The 17,444-nt window shown below is 37.7% G+C and overlaps 2 protein-coding genes across 6 annotated transcripts; one reads left to right on the forward strand and one right to left on the reverse strand.

The window, feature by feature from the left end:
* Nucleotides 1-8,682: 8,682 nt before the first annotated feature.
* LOC140830885 (nuclear transport factor 2-like) lies at nucleotides 8,683-16,972 on the forward strand. 5 transcript variants are annotated; one of them, XM_073194431.1, is made up of 11 exons: nucleotides 8,683-8,873; nucleotides 8,978-9,048; nucleotides 9,162-9,299; nucleotides 9,603-9,867; nucleotides 9,950-10,176; nucleotides 10,763-10,928; nucleotides 11,057-11,178; nucleotides 11,303-11,368; nucleotides 15,784-15,853; nucleotides 16,132-16,437; nucleotides 16,604-16,972. In XM_073194431.1, exons 2-10 carry the CDS (start codon nucleotides 8,995-8,997, stop codon nucleotides 16,413-16,415), a joined length of 1,392 nt encoding a protein of 463 aa, XP_073050532.1. In that variant the 5' UTR covers nucleotides 8,683-8,873; nucleotides 8,978-8,994; the 3' UTR covers nucleotides 16,416-16,437; nucleotides 16,604-16,972. The 5 variants fall into 5 exon arrangements, with proteins under 5 accessions (XP_073050532.1, XP_073050533.1, XP_073050530.1 ...); XM_073194432.1 differs by having other exon boundaries at nucleotides 16,132-16,433; XM_073194429.1 differs by lacking the exon at nucleotides 16,604-16,972 and having other exon boundaries at nucleotides 8,955-9,048; nucleotides 16,132-16,586.
* Nucleotides 11,380-15,777, reverse strand: LOC140830886 (uncharacterized). Its single transcript, XM_073194433.1, has 3 exons — nucleotides 12,516-15,777; nucleotides 12,316-12,434; nucleotides 11,380-12,233 (listed from the first exon to the last, which is right to left on the reverse strand). Exons 1-3 carry the CDS (start codon nucleotides 13,270-13,272, stop codon nucleotides 11,718-11,720), a joined length of 1,392 nt encoding a protein of 463 aa, XP_073050534.1. The 5' UTR covers nucleotides 13,273-15,777; the 3' UTR covers nucleotides 11,380-11,717.
* Nucleotides 16,973-17,444: the final 472 nt, after the last annotated feature.

Genomic DNA, 17,444 nt, shown 5'->3' on the forward strand with positions numbered 1-17,444 from the left:
GATGGAACTGTTGACCATTAAGCAAGGAGATTCGAGCATTGATTATCAGAAGCGTTTTACGGATCTGTTGCCATACGTTCCTCACATCAGTGAGAATTCTGCAGAAAAATATTCTCTCTTTTTGAATGGTTTGAACCAGGAGATTTTTGATCGGGTTTCTGTCTGTGACGATCCTACTTCGTATGAGGATTAATGAATCGTTGTCATCAAGCTGAGATCAATAATGCTAGGAGGAAGGCTATGCAAGCTAGCAAAAGTTCTAGTTCGTTGGGACCAAGGGGTCAGTCTTTCAAGAAGTCTATATCTTCTTCGTCTTCTGTTTCTGGAGGGGTGCACAGCTTTGGTAGGAAAAACCTGCAATGTGGCCACTATAGAGGCAATCACCAGATGGAGAATTGAAGAACAGCAATATGTGCTTGTTTCAATTGTGGTGGTTTTGGTCACATGAAGAGGAATTGCCCTAATTTGGAGAATCAGAGTGGATGCAGAGGTTCTATGACAGGGTTTTACAGTGGAAAACAGTCTGAGGCCACTATGCAACAAAAAGGTTTTCCTACTCAAGGTTATCGTCGTGGTGGAATATCACAAAGATCTCAGCAACGCACAGAGTCCAAGGGCAAGTGTTTGCCCTAAACCAAGAACAAGCTGAGGAGTAAAACGAGTGAGTTATTGTAGGTAATTTTCTTTTATGTGGTATTCATGCATATGTTTTAATTGACACTAGGGCATCACATTCATTCATAGAATCAATGTTTGTTAAGAAGCATAAACTACCCTACGTGTCATTAGATGTTTTGATGTCGGTTCTACACCGATGGGATGAGAGGTTTTAGCTAAGAGACTTGTAATAGACTGTTTGCTAGAGTTTGAGGGAAAATATTTGTCTGTCAATTTGATTATATTGGCTATGGAAGATTTTGATTGTATTATGGGAATCGACCTATTGACTAAGTATAGAGAGACTGTAGATTTTTATCAACGTCTCGTTCAGTTTTGTCCAGAAGGAGACAAGAATTGGTTCTTCTTTGGTGAGAGAGCTTGACCACCAATGCCAGTAGTGACTGCTGTAAAGGCACAACGGAATTTAGCGAAAGGAGGAGAAGGATACCTCATTTATTTTGTTGACGTATCTAAGGATGTAGTCGACGTAAAGAACATTCCAGTTGTCGATGAATTTCCTGATGTTTTCCTCGATGAAATTCCTGGATTTCCTCCGGAGAGGGAAGTGGAAGCGGAGATAGAGTTGCTACCAGGAACCACACCTATCTCCATAGCGCCTTATAGATTGGCACCAATGGAGCTGAAAGAGTTGAAACAAAAGTTACAAGATCTTCTTGACAAGGGGTACATTATACCCAGTGTTTCTCTTTGGAGAGCACCAGTGTTGTTCGTTAAAAAGAAGGATGGTTATATGTGGCTTTGCATAGATTATCGACAGTTGAACCGAGTAACAACCACGGATTGATGATTTGTTTGATCAACTGCAAGGAAATTCAGTGTACTCTAAGATCGATATACGGTTTGGGTATCATCAACTTCGAGTTCATTAACGTGATATCCCTAAGACTGCATTTCGAACAAGGTATGGGCATGACGAGTTTCTAGTTATGTCATTTGGTTTGATGAATGCTCCAGTAGTATTTATGGATTTGATGAACCGAGTATTCCAAGAGTATCTTGACAAGTTTGTCATTGTCTTTATTGATGACATACTGGTATACTCTCGTAGCCTTAAAGAGCATGCACAACTTTTAAGGATTGTGTTGTTAACATTAAGGAATCACCAACTGTATGCTAAGTTGAACAAGTGTGAGTTTTGGCTCGACAGAGTTTTCTTCTTGGGACATGTTATATCCAAAGATGGGATATCAGTGGATCCTAGCAAGATCGAAGCAGTGTTGAGTTGGGCACGACCAGAATCAGCTCAAGGGATAAGTAGTTTTCTAGGTTTGGCAGGTTATTACCGGAGATTCATCTCAGGATTTTCTCAGATTGCCAAACCATTGACACATCTGACGCAGTTCAAATGGACACATGATTGTGAAAATAGTTTCAATGAACTGCGTCAATGTTTGACAATTGCACCAATTTTAGCTCTGCCATATGGATCAGGAGGGTACATTGTTTACACTGATGCATCACTTCAAGGACTTGGGTGCGTTTTAACCCATAATGGTCATGTGATTGCATATGCATCCAGACAGTTGAAGAAGCATGAAGAGAACTATCCGGTTCATGATCTGGAATTGGCAGCGATTGTGTTTGCTGTGAAGATCTGACGACATTATCTATACAGAGAGAGATTTGAGATCTTTACAGATCACAAGAATTTGAAGTATATCTTCACTCAAACAGAGTTGAATATGCGCCAAAGAAGATGGATGAGTTTGTTAAAGGATTATGATTGCGAAATCAACTATCATCTAGGATCAGCGAATCTTACAGCTAATGCTCTTAGTCGCAAGGTGAGATTATCTGTATTTCATACAAGCTTCATATCAAGTGTAATCCAAGATTGTTGTTCTCTGAGATTTCACTTCCGTCATAAGAAATGAATGGAACACATTCGAGTAACGAGCATTTTATCTGAACCGATGTTGTATGCCAAAAATCAGAGAATCTCAGTTTTCTGGTCCGAAAGTGAAAAAGTTAGCAAGGTTAGCTAACGGAGACAATACATCTAGATTTGCGTTCCAAACGGATGGAACCTTGTGTCTGTCAGGAAGAATCATAGTTCTAGAAGATTCTAAATTGAGAGACAAGATTTTATCTCAAGCTCATAGGAGTAAGTTGAGTATCCACCCTGGAAGTATGAAAATGTATAAGGATTTGAAAACCAATTTTTGGTGGAAAGGTATGAAGAAAAGGCGTTGATCAGTTTGTAGCCAAGTGTTTGGTTTGTCAGCAAGTGAAAGCTGAACATCGACGACCAGGAGGATTACTTCAGAATCTTCCTATCCCTGAGTGGAAGTGGGAGCATGTAACGATGGATTTTTTCACCCTGTCTTCTAAGAATTGTGATGCCATTTGGGTTGTTGTGGACCGACTGACTAAGTCAGCACATTTCATTCTGTATAATCGGGAATATAATTTCGATCGCATGGCAAGACTATACATCCAAGAGATTCTTAAATATCATGGTGTGCCAACAAGTATAGTCAGTGACAGAAATCCACGGTTTACCTCAAGGTTCTGGGGAAGTTTTCAAAAAACGTTGGGAACGACATTGAGTCTGAGTACTGCCTATCATACAGAGACCAATGGTCAGTCTGAAAAGACTATTCAGCCACTCGAGGACATGTTATGTGCTTGTGCTTTGGATTTTGGACCAGCATGGCATGACCATCTGCCGCTTGTGGAGTTTGCATATAACAATAGCTACCACAGCAGCATTGGTATGGCTCCTTTCGTAGCATTATATGGTAGACGTTGTCGTACTCCATTGTTTTGGGACGAAGTAGGAGAACGACAAGTACAAGGACCTGAATTAGTGCAACAAGGGATTGACATAGTGGAATTGAACAAGAAGAGAATTAAAACTGCACAAGATCGTCAATCGAGTTACGCGAATACCAAGCGTAGACTTCTATAGTTTCAGTCAGGGGAAAAAAATTTCCTTAAAGTTTCACCATTTCGCAGGGTGATGAGATTTGGACATAAGGGAAAATTAGCCCCAAGATTCATCGGACCTTTTGTGATCTTGGAATGTGTTGGAAATTTGGCGTATCGATTGGTTTTACTGCATATCTGTCCAGCATTCATAATGTCTTTCATGTATCGTTGCTACGACGATATGTAGCAGATGAATCGTACGTTCTTGGTCCGGCATAAGTTCAACTTGAAGAAGACTTGACTTATGTCGAGCATCCGCTTTTAATCCTGGGTAGGAAAGAGAAAAAGCTCAGAAACAAGACCATTCCACTTGTTCTAGTGCAATGGCAACGCCGAGGTACTACAGAAGGGACTTGGGAGTTAGAGAGTCATATGCGCTCAAAGTATCCACATTTGTTTTGAGTTGTATTTTATTCAGTTGTATTGTACTTCAGTTCTAATTTTGAGGACGAAATCTATGTAAAGAGGGGAGGATGTAATGACCCGAATCTTTATTTTGAATGAAGTATTAATTAAGAGATAATTAATGAGTTGTTAATTAAGTATTATTAAGGAATTGATAATTCGGGATCAAGCTATTGGGATCCACCGAATTTAAAAATGGATAACCCGATCTACTTCAGATTACATAATCTCAAGAAATCCAACTAGACAAATGAGATTCTGACACGTGGCAGATAAGACTGATTCGGATTTTCTGAAATAGTCTAGATGCAGCCTATGAATGGAAGCTGAATTCTTTTGTTTACTTCACCGCATTCTTCAGAGAGAATTCTAGCCATATACCTTAGGTTTTCCAGCCAGTATTTAGGGCATTTTGGTGTCGGGATGTTTCGGAGCTAGTGTCGACTCGAGGAGGGGTCGATGAACAGAGACCGAGAGGTCATCAGCAGGCTGATGACGGATGCATATATAATCCTAAAGCCTTAAATAGTGATTTAAGGATCATTAGGGAGAACTTGTAGCATGTTTGATATGGTTTGATAGTGATTTTATTATGTTGATATTGTCTAGGTTTAGAGCTTTCTGTCAGATTTTTTAGTGAGGTACGTGATGTACTGGCTGAGATATCCAAGCGTAGTATACACACTTATATGCTGCATATTTATCTGTTGCATGATAAATGTTTTACTGCTTTGGCATATTATGCATGAAATATCATGTTGAGCCTGATATCTACCTCGTTTGTTGGGGCCGCTCAACCCTATTTTGTATTGTGGGCGATGGGGCATCGAGGGCTACAGTGTCCGACAGGACCCTAGGGCTTTGATGACCTGGACATTGTAGGTCCACATCTTGATGATGAGTATCGGAGCCAAAACATACCTAGGGCAGATGAGAGACTACACACTCAGGCGCCTCTAGAATGAGCATGAGATTCTTAACTTGATCCTTGATATTCAAGCATAATGCATCATATCAGTTTTTATACTCGTACATTTTCGTATTGGGTGATTGTTTCTCACGTCTTTGTTTTCATCTTTGGCACACCATTCCACGGGATAGGTCTTAGGTTGGACGGTTCAGACGACCAGGGCAGTGGCTAGAGCAGTTGGGTTTTCGGTGGTGATCCGGTGGAGGTTTTCTGTGGTTTATCGTTTTCTCGTTCAGAATTATGTTTTCGTTATGGTTGTATTAATGTTTAAGATTGATGTTATTGTTTTGTTTTCGTTTGGTTTGTAAGATGATTAAGTATTTGGTTTCCGCTGTTTAATTGTTGTTATTAAGTTTAATGTTACATGTTTATTAGTCTGTTCAGTAGTGGCTGGGGCAAGGGCACTACATCTTACATCTTGTGCTCTAATTGATATTTAAAAGCCAAAAATCCTCCCTTAACCTACATAACCACACGCCCCTTCCCCTAAACTTTACAAGGACTCTTCCATCAGCCTCTACACACACACACCAGCCGTCACGTTAATTTTGAAGGAGAATTCAGCAAGGGTCGTCTCTCCGCCAACGTTCCTCGCATTGCCAAATTGTTTTCGGGAGTAATATATGCAAAGGCACGCCTTAACTTTCTTTCAAATATATTTCACACCATATTATGTGTATTTAATTTTCCTTGCATGAAAAACATGATACACATATTTTATTTTCGTTCCATGGCCAAAAACTCATGTTTTAATTATCCAAAACTCTTGTTAATGGTGTATAAATGGGCGGCCATGCTAGGGCAATAAAAAATGATGAATTTGAGGGTGTTTAGGAGGCTAGACACAGTTGCACAGGGGCTGGACATGGAGAGTACCTAGCTTGTACGAAAATAAGAGTCCTAGTGCCTAAGGGGTCTTCGTCTAGGAGTCCTTGTTGGTTTCAGTTTCTAGCTACTTCTAGAACATGACTAGGAGACCTAAGAGGGCTACATGAGGGACCTAAGATGGCTGCACGAGGGTTGGCTCGAAGGGCAAGGAGGATCGTACAAGTTGAGGGAGACACGCACATGCATAGTTGACGGATGGAAGGGCTGGGGCTTCTAGTTCTTCTAGGCTCGGTCCAGTAGGGTCCTTAAGGTCTGGTCAGGGTCCTAGGAGGGTCAGCTAGGATCTTGTTGGGTTGGTTAAGGGCTAGGGCTGAAGGGTGTAAAGTTAGTCAAGCTACGGTTTTGAAATATAAGTGCAGAAAAATTAAGTAGATTCCTAGGCTTGTGAAAGGGTCTTGATTGGCTTGATTTGGGTTGAATATGGTTTATTTAGGTGTTATTAAGCGTTGGTGCGGTAAAGTTTGGGAAAGTTACGAGTCAATAAGAGTCAAAACCGAGATGTACGTCTAAGTTTAAAAACGAGTCGAGGAATCAATCGAAAAGATAAGTTCTAAGCCTAAGTAATATGTATGAGAATGTTTTAAGGTTATATGTTAAGTTTGGAATGATTTGGGACGTCTTTCGAGGTCTAAGGATAAATACGAAAAATCATGCATTTGGGGGTAAAACGGTCATTTTACACTGAAAATGTTAGACGTATATGCTAAAATGTTTATTTTAAATGTTTATGGAATTTTATGATGAAACGTTAATCCTTAAAGACATGTTGCATGCTTGGTTTAAAAGAAAAATAATTTATATGTGCATGAATTTTTATAAGTGATGAAAATATGAAACTTTGCAGGAGGTGAAGAGATTGTGACTAATACGATGATATGATTGGAGATCTCGTGAGGGAAAATACCCTAGAGAGAGCCTTTTTACGGAAGAAGACCCCAAAGGGAGTCCGACGATCATATTTCCATTGACACGATATGATGATATGATAGGCCAAAGCTCAGTTGATGGGTGAGAGTGTCGTTGATGTCTCCGCCGCTCAGTAATTTGGTTACACGTAGATGGATCCATCGATCTTCAGCTGATACGAAAGTCACAATTAACGATCCAAATTCAATAAAAGAAAAACGTATACGTATATGATGAAAGAAAATATGATATGATATGATGAAAGAAAATATGATATAATATGATGAAAGGGAAAATGTTTAAGTTTATGTATGTTCATGAAAAGCTATTTTAAGTAACAGTATTTTCACTGTTGCATGTGATTGTATACGTATTACTTGTTATCATGGTTAAGATCTGCTGAGTCAATACATTCACTAAGTATGATCGATGTATGTGAGCTTGATAATAATGGAGGCCTTGATGGTTAAACTAGCTGGACTGAAGGTGCACACAACCCGAGGACCGCCACTAGTTTTTCCGCACTTATGTTTATGACTTATGCTAATGATTTAAGTTACTTTTAAAGATTTTATGAGTTATGATGCCTTTGAGAGGTTTTTGAGAGCATGTTAGAATTAGTTTATTTTGAAATTTTGTTAAGTTTAGGTTTGGTAAACGATTGATGATTTTATGTTTTGAATTATTTTCCTTTGTATTTTCAAATATAGTTGGTGGTTTTATTTTTTAAAATTGTGCAAAGTATTTTAAATTATATATATATATGTTTGACCGAGTAGATGGATAACAAAAAAATTTCTACTATGTTTTAAAGAAAAACGAGTAGTTGAAGTTTCATGACTCATCAGTGGAACTGACTATATGACTGATCTGTTAAACTGACTTAGGACGTCCTGTTCAGTTCTAACAGATAGTTCAGTTGACTTTGCAGATTCAGTTTTACTTGTTCAGCTCTATTGCATCTGATTGTTTAACTCATTAATATTCAGTTCGGATGATTTCAGTTTAGATAGCTTCAGTTCGAGTTACTTCAGTTGAGCTGATCATTTCTACACACTTCGATGCTCTATTTGTCAAACTCTGAAACCTTTAATTCTAACATAATTGATAGTTCAGTTGGCTTTACAGATTCAATTAACTTTGCTTAGTTCGATTGCATCCAATTATTTAACTCATTAATCTTCAGTTCGGATGACTTCAGTTCGGACAACTTCAGTTTAGATAGCTTTAGTTCGAATTATTTCAGTTGAGTGGTTTCAGTTTAGTTGATCAGTTTTGCAAACTTTGATACTTTATTTGTCAAACTCTGAAACCTCATTCTAACATATTGATATATCCATGTATTTTTTCGAATAAAAATCGGTTCAAAACATTAAAAATATTGTACTAATATATGATATTCAGTATCAACTCTTTCAGATATGATACTAATATATGATATTTGAGTATATAACAAGTATGACAAATGTTGATATAATATAGTTGTTCTAATTTTATACTCAAAATTTTATCTTTTGTACTATATCTAAAACATTTAGCATTCAAATATCATTTATTAGTTCTAAATTTTCAATGTTTTGTATCGAATTTTCATTTGAAAAAAAAACATATGTTGGTCTAGGGAGTACAATCTTTTTTGTGTGAATTAGTGAATACAGAAAATTTTTAGATTTGGCAAAAACCGAACATAAATACAACTATGAAAAAAATTTAAATTTAACAAAAACCGAACATAAATACAACTATACCGATAGAAATTTAAAAACAAGTCTCCCATAAAATAATGCCATAAAATAATTAATCATTAATCAATTCCAAATGTATATTCTCTCTTCAATTAATAACAATCCTAGTTGAACTGACATTGCCACGAGTCCAATATAAATAAGCAAACCATTTTTTTTTTTAAAAATAAACCATTAAACCAGTCCAAATTCGCTGCCTAGCTTCCCCGCTTCCACCCTTAAACCCTAGATCCTTCGGCCGAAGCTTACTGAAAATTTTGAAATCGTGAAGAATTTAGAGAATTTTACGCACGAGTTTCGGTCTTTCCTGCCATCTTACGATTCAATCGTTGCCTATTCAAATCCAGGTATTAAAAGATTATGTTCATTTATATCATCATATGATGTGATCCGAAATGATCTTTGATAATATGGCTCGTGTGAATCAGCTAGTTTTTTTTTTTTTCCGAAGTGAATCATTTGTTAACGATGGCGGCGGAAGCCACGACAATGCCTGCGGCGGCCCCTGTCTCTGCTCAAGTTGTAAGAGCTCTTATTATATGCTTTTGTTCTTATTTACTTTATCTCTTGTTTGTTTTTTTTGTCATTTTGAATGTTTGGTTCTCTAATTTGGCTGATCTCTGTTGGGATGGTAGGTCGCTAACGCATTCGTGCAGCAGTATTATCACATACTGCATCAGTCTCCACAGCTGGTTCATCGCTTTTATCAGGATATCAGTAAGCTTGGTCGTCCTGAGACTGATGGATCCTTGAGTATAACTACCACTATGCAAGTAATCTTTTGATCTTTCTTTTTTTTTTTGTAAAGCCTTATAAATCATTATTGTATTTTCCCATATTTACAGTGAATTGAGTTCAGAAATATTGTTGTGTTGATGGATCGGCTAATTATGACTAGATATATGAAAAAAAATCAATATTTTGTTTGAATGTTGTAAAAGCCCCTGTGTTGATGTATTGATATTTTGAAGATTGGGTACTATAAGCTATCTAGAAAGACGCTTAATGCTGGTTGAGTTTTTCAACTTAAAATTGTTTCTCTTAATCACCCGTTTTGTGTTTGGTTTGGTATGCAGGCCATCAATGAGAAGATTGTGTCACTTAACTATGAGAACTCCAGAGCTCAGATTCAGTCTGTGGATGCACAAGAGTCCTATAATGGTGGATTTCACGTTCTCGTGACAGGATGTCTAGCAGGGAAAGACCATTCAGTTCGTAATTTTGCTCAATCTTTCTTCCTTGCTCCACAAGATGTGGGATACTTTGTTTTAAACGACATGTTCCGCTATATGAACGATGTCCCTCTGGTCAAAGATGTTATGCTCGTTACTCCTGATCCAAGTAACATACTTTAGTGTTTGGTTTCCTGTATGTTATTGACATGGTTTGCAACCTGATGTTTTCGTTTCTCTTTGGCTGGAAGTGTTTGTCCCTGTCCTCGAGCATCATGTTTCTGAGCAGAGCAATTCACCTGTGGAGGAAGTTATTTCTGAAGAAGTTCACAACCCCACGGATAATGGACATGTGAAAACTGTTGAAAAAGAAGCCCCTGTTGCTGTGGTGGTTGATGAAGTACCGGATGATTCACGGATGGTGGTTGAACCTAGCGCCAAAATCGAAGAAGCGCCGAAAAAGTCTTATGCTTCTATCGTAAGTGGCACAAAAGCTAACCATAGTTGTCAAAGGCGAGCGCCTCTCGCCCCACCAGGCGTGGGCGAACGATTCACAAAGGCTCGCCCAGGCGCGCGCCTGGGCTCGCCTTGGAAAGGCTCTCGGGCGCGCCTGAGTTGCTTTTTTTGAAAAACAAATTCAGTAATAGAGAAGTTGCATTTTCAAAATGCAACTTCTCAATTTTTTTTAATAGTAACTTAAAATGTAAAAGCCCAAACGTAACTTCTCAATATGATTGAAGAATTTTAATTGTGTTATTTATTGTTATGAACTTATTAGTTATTTGTTGTTTTGTGTGACATTGTGACTTAATTATTTCATATTTTAATATATTATTATAAGCTAAATATATTTAAAAAAAATTAAAAATGTGCGCCTCGCTTCGGTAAGGCACACGCCTCGCCTTGCGCCTTGCGCCTCGGGCTCCAGAGCCCTTGTGCGCCTCGGTGCGCCTTGCGCCCTTGACAACTATGAAGCTAACACACTTTGGACTAGTATGGTTAATGGGAGCTTTCTTTCCGTCCATTTAACTGTCTAAACCAAAACCTTTCATGTACTATTTCAGGTGATGCATCTTAAAAAAAGTGCTGCAGCTTTCTCACCCCCTCAATCTGCTACAAAAGCTCCACCTAAAAATATGGATCAATTGAAACCCTCTTCTACCATTGCCACTGATGGATCAGTTTCTAGTTCAGAGGCTGTTGATAATGGGAAAAACCCGGAGAGTGAAGGCATGATATTGCAAACAGCTATTGTCTATCTTATATTGTTATTTCAGTCAGAAGACACTTGTTTTTTGTTGAAATCGAGTTACTTTTATTGGTATGTCTCATCATTTGTGATTTTTCTAATTGTGCAGCTGATGGATACTCAATTTATGTAAAGGGGCTTCCTATGAGTGCCAATGTTGGCATGCTCGAGGAAGTATTCAAGAAGTTTGGGACCATAAGGAGCGATGGCATTCAAGTTAGAAGTCTCAGGGTAAGCTTAAATCTCACAGAGGTTGTTATCTTACTTAATAGATATATAGAAACATTGATTCTTTCTGTCCTTGGACTTCTGTTACTGATGAACAATGAAATCTATTCTTATATTCTTGCTGCAGCAACAGGGGTTTTGTTTTGGCTTTGTGGAATTTGAGGAAGCAAGTTCAGTACAGCAAGCTCTTGAGGTGTGTGGCATTCTATTTTTGGATGGAGATTATTTTGTAACATTAGAAATCATAGTTGTCAAGGCGCTAGGCGACGTCAAGGCGACGAGCCACTGCCTAGCGCTCGAACGCCTAGGCGACAAAAGGCGATCGCCTAGCCACGGGACGATAATATAGAGAGAATGTATTATATATTTATGTTCTACTAAAAATCAACTATTAATAATAATGAACTATATGAAAACCTAAATATATAAAGTTTCAAGTAACAAAAAACAAAAATATCTCAATATTGTTGATAAATCAACACATTCAAATCTTAATTCTTATGCTAGACAATTTAATTTTTCCAAAACAACGTAGACTCAGATCAATCACTTTCTAATTCAATCATTTCATCCACATCACCATCCTCCACATTTTCATCAATGTCTGAATAATCATCTTTCAACACGTCATCATCAAACTCTCCCTCGCCAGTAGATTCTTCATTTACATCCATTGGTGATTGTAGAGCATGAGTAGTTTGGCTTGTCATCCGACCTCTTCGTCCTCCCCTACCTTTGCCTCTAGAAGTTGAAGCTCCCCTATAAATAGGGTCCGAGGTCCGTTGTTGTCTAGTATGTCTGGTTTCTTCTTCTACTCCAGCAGCCTCTGCTACAACGTTCCATGTCAAAGTATCATCATCATCATCAAAAACAGGTTCCTCTCCAGCTTCCATCATTCCAATCAACCACTCATTATTACAATCATCAATATTCCTCAAAACTATAGGATCTCTTTTATCCTTCTTAGCCGCACGAGCCTTGAGTGCTTGATTGTACTTCACATATACCAAATCTCTTAGTTTCTTGTGATCGAGTCTATTCCTTTTCTTTGAATGTATCTGTGACACGAAACCATCATAAACTATAAATTGAAAAGAAAAGTGAAAGAAGTCATGTAATACCGTAATAGTATTTACTCACATGCTCAAATATGCTCCAATTCCTTTCACAACCCGAAGCACTACATGTGAGGCTAAGAACTTTGATAGCAAATTCTTTCAAATTTGGAGTACCATTGCCAAACGTTTTCCACCAATCTGCTGAAAAAAAATGTATCTCATCATTTTCATTTGATATTTAAGTATTTAACTATTTAACTTCTTGAAAAAAAAAACACATACCAGGCGCCATTGGTTGGTCTTTATTATTCCTTGCTCTAATGGCAAATTCGTTGCCGAACAATGACTCCGAGTTCTTATATACCGGCAACTCCTCCATAATAATCTTATCCCTCACGTCATGGCTTGGAATCAATCTTTGTATGCATGCAAACAACCCATTTGTGACTTCTGCATCCGTCTCAACATTCGGATTGTGATAGTAAAAATATGGGTTTAAGTAGTATCCTGCCGCGTGCAAAGGATGATGAAGCTGATTATCCCATCTAGCATCAATAAATTCTAACACTTTTTTACATTTCTCTCTGTTGTTATCAAAGGACTTGAGAATTGTTTCTTTTGCTCTGTCCATAGCTTCATAGATATAACCCATCGCTGGCCTTGTTTCATTGTCGGCAATGCGAAGAACCATCACTAGAGGACACATCACTTTAAGGGTGTATGTCACATTATTCCAAAATGAAGGCTTGAAAACAGTATCATTTGCGTTCTTACCCATTATATCATTTGACCATTTACTTTCTATCCACTGTGTTGATATGAACATTCTCTTCAAAGCCTTTTGTCGTTTGTGGAGGCTTTGCAAAGTGAGAAATGTAGTAGCAAAACGGGTGACTCCATGTCTTGCCAGCTCTTTGTTTCCAGTAAATTCTATCATCATGTGCAAAACACCTCCATGATTGTAAATGTAACCAACAAGAGCAATTGCTCTAGAAATAGTCTTCCGAACCACCTCAATTTTGCCAATATCCTCTAGCATCAAATCAATGCAATGAGCAGCACATGGAGTCCAAAACAAATTCTGTCTTTTTGCTTGTAGAAGTTTACTACAAAAAAAAGAGTACAAAACAAAAAAGAATCAAATTATGTTATATGTAATATAATATCCAAGGAAATAGAATTTCAATACTTCACTTAACAGCTAAAACATAATTGCTGCCATTGTCTGTAATCACTTGCACGACATTTTTCTCTCCCACACGCTCTACAAATCTATCAAGCAACTCATATAACAGGGTTCCAGTCTTGACATGGGCGGATGCATCCACAGATTCCAAGAACATTGTTCCTTTGGGTGAATTAACCAAAAAGTTGATCAATGTTCTATGCTTCCTATCAGTCCACCCATCAGACATAATTGAGCAACCATATTTCTCAAATTCATCTCTGTTTCCTTTCAACAACTCATTTGTGTAGGCAATTTCTTTCTGTAAAAGTGGTACCCTCAATTCATGATAACTTGGTGGTTTCAAATTCGGCCCGTACTGACATATGGTTTCAATCATTTCCTTGAAGCTATCTAAATGAGCAGCATTGAAAGAAATCGCAACTTGATACATGAAACGAGCTATCTTTTGAACTGTTCGATCTCTAAGCTCTTTATCACAAGCATTGTTTATGTTTGTTTGCCTCAATTTCCCCCCTTTGGTTTTCTTCTTCGTGATAAAGAGATCCATCGTCCCAGACGGCCCTTTAACACTGCCACTTCCACTTCCACTTCCACTTCCATTTCCAGTCTTGTGTATGGAAGTCAAACTTCTCTTTTTGCTTGGTTATACATCTTCTTCATCGTCTTCATCTTCATCGATATCAAGAAAGCAAAAATCTTGCTTCATTCCACCGCAAGCTCTCAATGTTTGCTTCTTCTTTTCATTCATATAATTCAACAACTCATCAAGGACACTTTGAGGACACTCTTTGCATTTTCTGACATTTTTTGAATTCCCAGCAATATGTTGTTTGGCTCGAAAAATTCCTCCATTGGACGTGAAGCCACAAAACCTACACGTCACACTATTAGTATCATTTGGATTTTTCAAATAACAAAGCTTCCAACCGGGGTCTCTCTGATAATCCCCATCTGGTTGTGTGTTTTCTGATTGAGGATGAGAAGCCATAATTAGATATCTGCGGCAGACAAGAACAACTCCAAGTTACTTGAAACAGAAGCCTGCGCAGAGAATAACTGGTCCAGGAGCCTTCAATCGGCAGAGAATAACAGGTCCAAGAAGCTTCAATCGGCAGACAGAGCATGGTGCGCAGAAGCTTCAATCGGCAGGGGTTGATAATAGAATACGTATCGACATGCAAAACTAGGCTATTTTTTAAAATAAATTACTTATGGGCTGAAATTAGTTATGGGCTTATTTAGTTGGGCTTTGGGTCATTAAAAAATAAAGGAGAAGCCTGCTTATGCGATGCGCATAGGCTGCTGCAAAGAGGCGATTCGCCTGGAACGCCCATCGCCTGGAGAAAGGCGGTTTCAAGGCGCTAAAGGCGCTCGCCCAGCCATGCACGTCGCCTGGTTGTCAGCTAAGGCGCTGAAGCTCCGCCTAGCGCCTTTGACAACTATGTTAGAAATTGATTGTTTTACTTTTTAGTTTATCTGATTGATTTAGGGAATGAAATGGTGAATGTCAGTAATGTTTCTGTTATTGAGGCGTAACTGACCACCTTGTCTCTCTTAAATAAACAAATATTGTTGGTGTGTTGAGAATGGGCTTCTGTAACCTATTTCAATTAATCATAAGTCTCACTTTTGCATATTTTTGTTCTGATAACACTTTTGTATTTTGTGACATTGCGTTGATTCGTGGAATTGAAAGCATAGGTAATTACAATAGTTGGAACCAAAGATTTAGGAATCTACTGTGTTAACTGCTTTCTGTTGTCATTGGCTGAATGGTTTCAAATGACTGCACAATGGGCATTTAAAGAGTGTTGTAACCTTGATAGAAGTGCATTGTAGCCATGAGCGGCATTATATGCCTTGGGCGTTGCGAGTGCACATTTTATATAGATGCTTGACTGGCACGTGGTATTAAATCATTCCCTCCACATACTAAAATGCTTAGAATTTAGATGTCTGATTTATGCTAAGCTGTTTGAGACTTTTTGTACTTTCTTTATGTTTTGCTCTCATTGTTAGATTTGTTATTGCATCTTTCATTCAGGGTGATGATAACTGTATGATGTAACAACTACCAAATTATCATCATCATGGTTATCCAGAAATTCGTAGTAGATAAAGGCTAGAACCCTAGAAGCTCCAAGTAACATGATGTCTTGCTGATTTGCTGTTAACAAATTTCAACATGTTGATTGTTGCCTCTAGAATTATCAATGCCCATGATGAGTTTTTAGTCGTTTTGTCATAGCTGCCTAGTATTGTATCAATTTTACTGTAATATTGCCATAGAATTGGATTCTTATCATGGTATTCCCCTAATGCTCTCAGCTCTCTATTTTTCATCTCATCTTGATGATTCAGGCTTCTCCAGTATTAATTGGTGGACGCCAAGCCTTTGTTGAGGAGAAGAGGTCCACAACAAATTCACGAGGTTAGTGGACTCTTGTGTCTCTGTTAGATACCATGAAATTATGGTCTAACTTCTAAATGTGCTTTTATCTATGGAAATTGGCATAATAGAGCTACACAAGAAATTCCGTGTACTGTCTATATCTTATATACTCAAATGAGATGATCTTTCACTTCATGCCAGTATCGTTGAATTTGTTGAGCTTATTTTGTTTTGAACACGTCAAATCTTACAGTTTTGGATGTTATGCATGGATATCTTCTTTCATACGTTATATATTTTATTGTTTGGTGTAATAGGGAATAGCAGTGGAAGATTTCAATCCGAAAGGGGTTCTGGTTTTAGAAACGAGGGGGGTAGAGGGCGTGGTAATTATGGTGGTGGCAGGGGTTACAGCAGGGTTGAATTTAATGGCAGAAACGAGTATTTCAACAGGAGTAATTATCGAGGAGGATCTTCAAATCGTGATGGATATCAGAGACCTGAGAACATGAATAGCAATGAAGGCCGCACGAACCGAGTTGGTGGTATGACCAATGGCAGTGCAAAAGACTTGGTGTGTCCAGTTTCTGCTACTGCTTGAGGGATTTTCTTGAAGGTGGTAGGTAATTGACTCCATTTGAAATCTCTAGGATAGTTTCCTAGCGGAACTAAAAATTTTTATTGGCCCTGGCCACTAATTAGTTGACATTTACCTTAATTTTGGGAATAATTTTGATTAGTAGATGATTTTAAGTAGTTTATTATTATTATTTTTCTAATTTGTTTTAGGCTGGTGACAATTTTATAATTGGGAAGAACCTTGAATACATCTTAATCTCAAGTCTTAAAATGTCATACTTTGTGGCTGGAGAGAATCATATGATACACGATCTTAGTTGGCATACCCAAAATCGTGCGTGAAGAAATTTGATAACGTGAAGAATTCGATATAGCCGAGGACAGTCGATGAAAATACACTTCGATTTTCTTCTGTTTGTAGAAGATTATATTCTACTTCTAATTTGACTTTGCAGTTATATACCCTTGGTATTTATCATGGTTATCCATATCTGAGAACACAGTTTTAAGAGCATGTTTGATGTATATGAAGTTGGAGATATGAAGTTGGTTATGCTTAATGTCAGTGTTGTAATTTTAGTGTTTCTGCAGTAGTTAATGATATTGAAATATGAATTTTTTTATTCTATTCAATAAAATTATATTACAAAAAATAAAATTGCACATAGTTAAAAAACTAAAATTACACAACTAAAATTTTAATACTTAGGCATACTAAGAGAATCAAAATAAAAGAAAAGTAAATAAATTATTGGCAGAATCTTTTACATAGAATTTGTTGATGTATGTTGTCATGTGTATATACTTTCCACCTATTTGACATTGGTAAACTAATGATTATATTCTTTCCAAACCAATCCCAAGAAACTAAAATTTCTTTGATCATTATTAATTGTTGAATTGGTGGAAGCATTGCATCATATTTTTGTTAGACATTTATCTTTCGGTATTCGTCCAATGTTTCTTTGGGATGTTCACTCCAGCGTTAGCTTGAGCAACGAACTTCCTTTTTCTTCTTGTTTTAGAAAATCTCTTTTCAAAAGTTGGAGGA

This window comes from Primulina eburnea, chromosome 4 (genome assembly GCF_022965805.1).
Source record: "Primulina eburnea isolate SZY01 chromosome 4, ASM2296580v1, whole genome shotgun sequence".
NCBI classification, from domain to species: Eukaryota; Viridiplantae; Streptophyta; class Magnoliopsida; order Lamiales; family Gesneriaceae; genus Primulina; species Primulina eburnea.

Coding starts and splice junctions, on each gene's coding strand:
- LOC140830886 (XM_073194433.1), bottom strand. CDS start 13,272: ATGCTAGAGGATATTGGCAAAATTGAGGTGGTTCGGAAGACTATTTCT. Junction 12,435..12,515: donor AGACCAACCAATGGCGCCTG/GTATGTGTTTTT, acceptor ATTTTTTTTCAG/CAGATTGGTGGAAAACGTTT. Junction 12,234..12,315: donor ATTGGAGCATATTTGAGCAT/GTGAGTAAATAC, acceptor TTCGTGTCACAG/ATACATTCAAAGAAAAGGAA.
- LOC140830885 (XM_073194431.1), top strand. CDS start 8,995: ATGGCGGCGGAAGCCACGACAATGCCTGCGGCGGCCCCTGTCTCTGCT. Junction 9,300..9,602: donor GTATAACTACCACTATGCAA/GTAATCTTTTGA, acceptor TTTGGTATGCAG/GCCATCAATGAGAAGATTGT. Junction 11,369..15,783: donor CAGTACAGCAAGCTCTTGAG/GTGTGTGGCATT, acceptor TTGATGATTCAG/GCTTCTCCAGTATTAATTGG.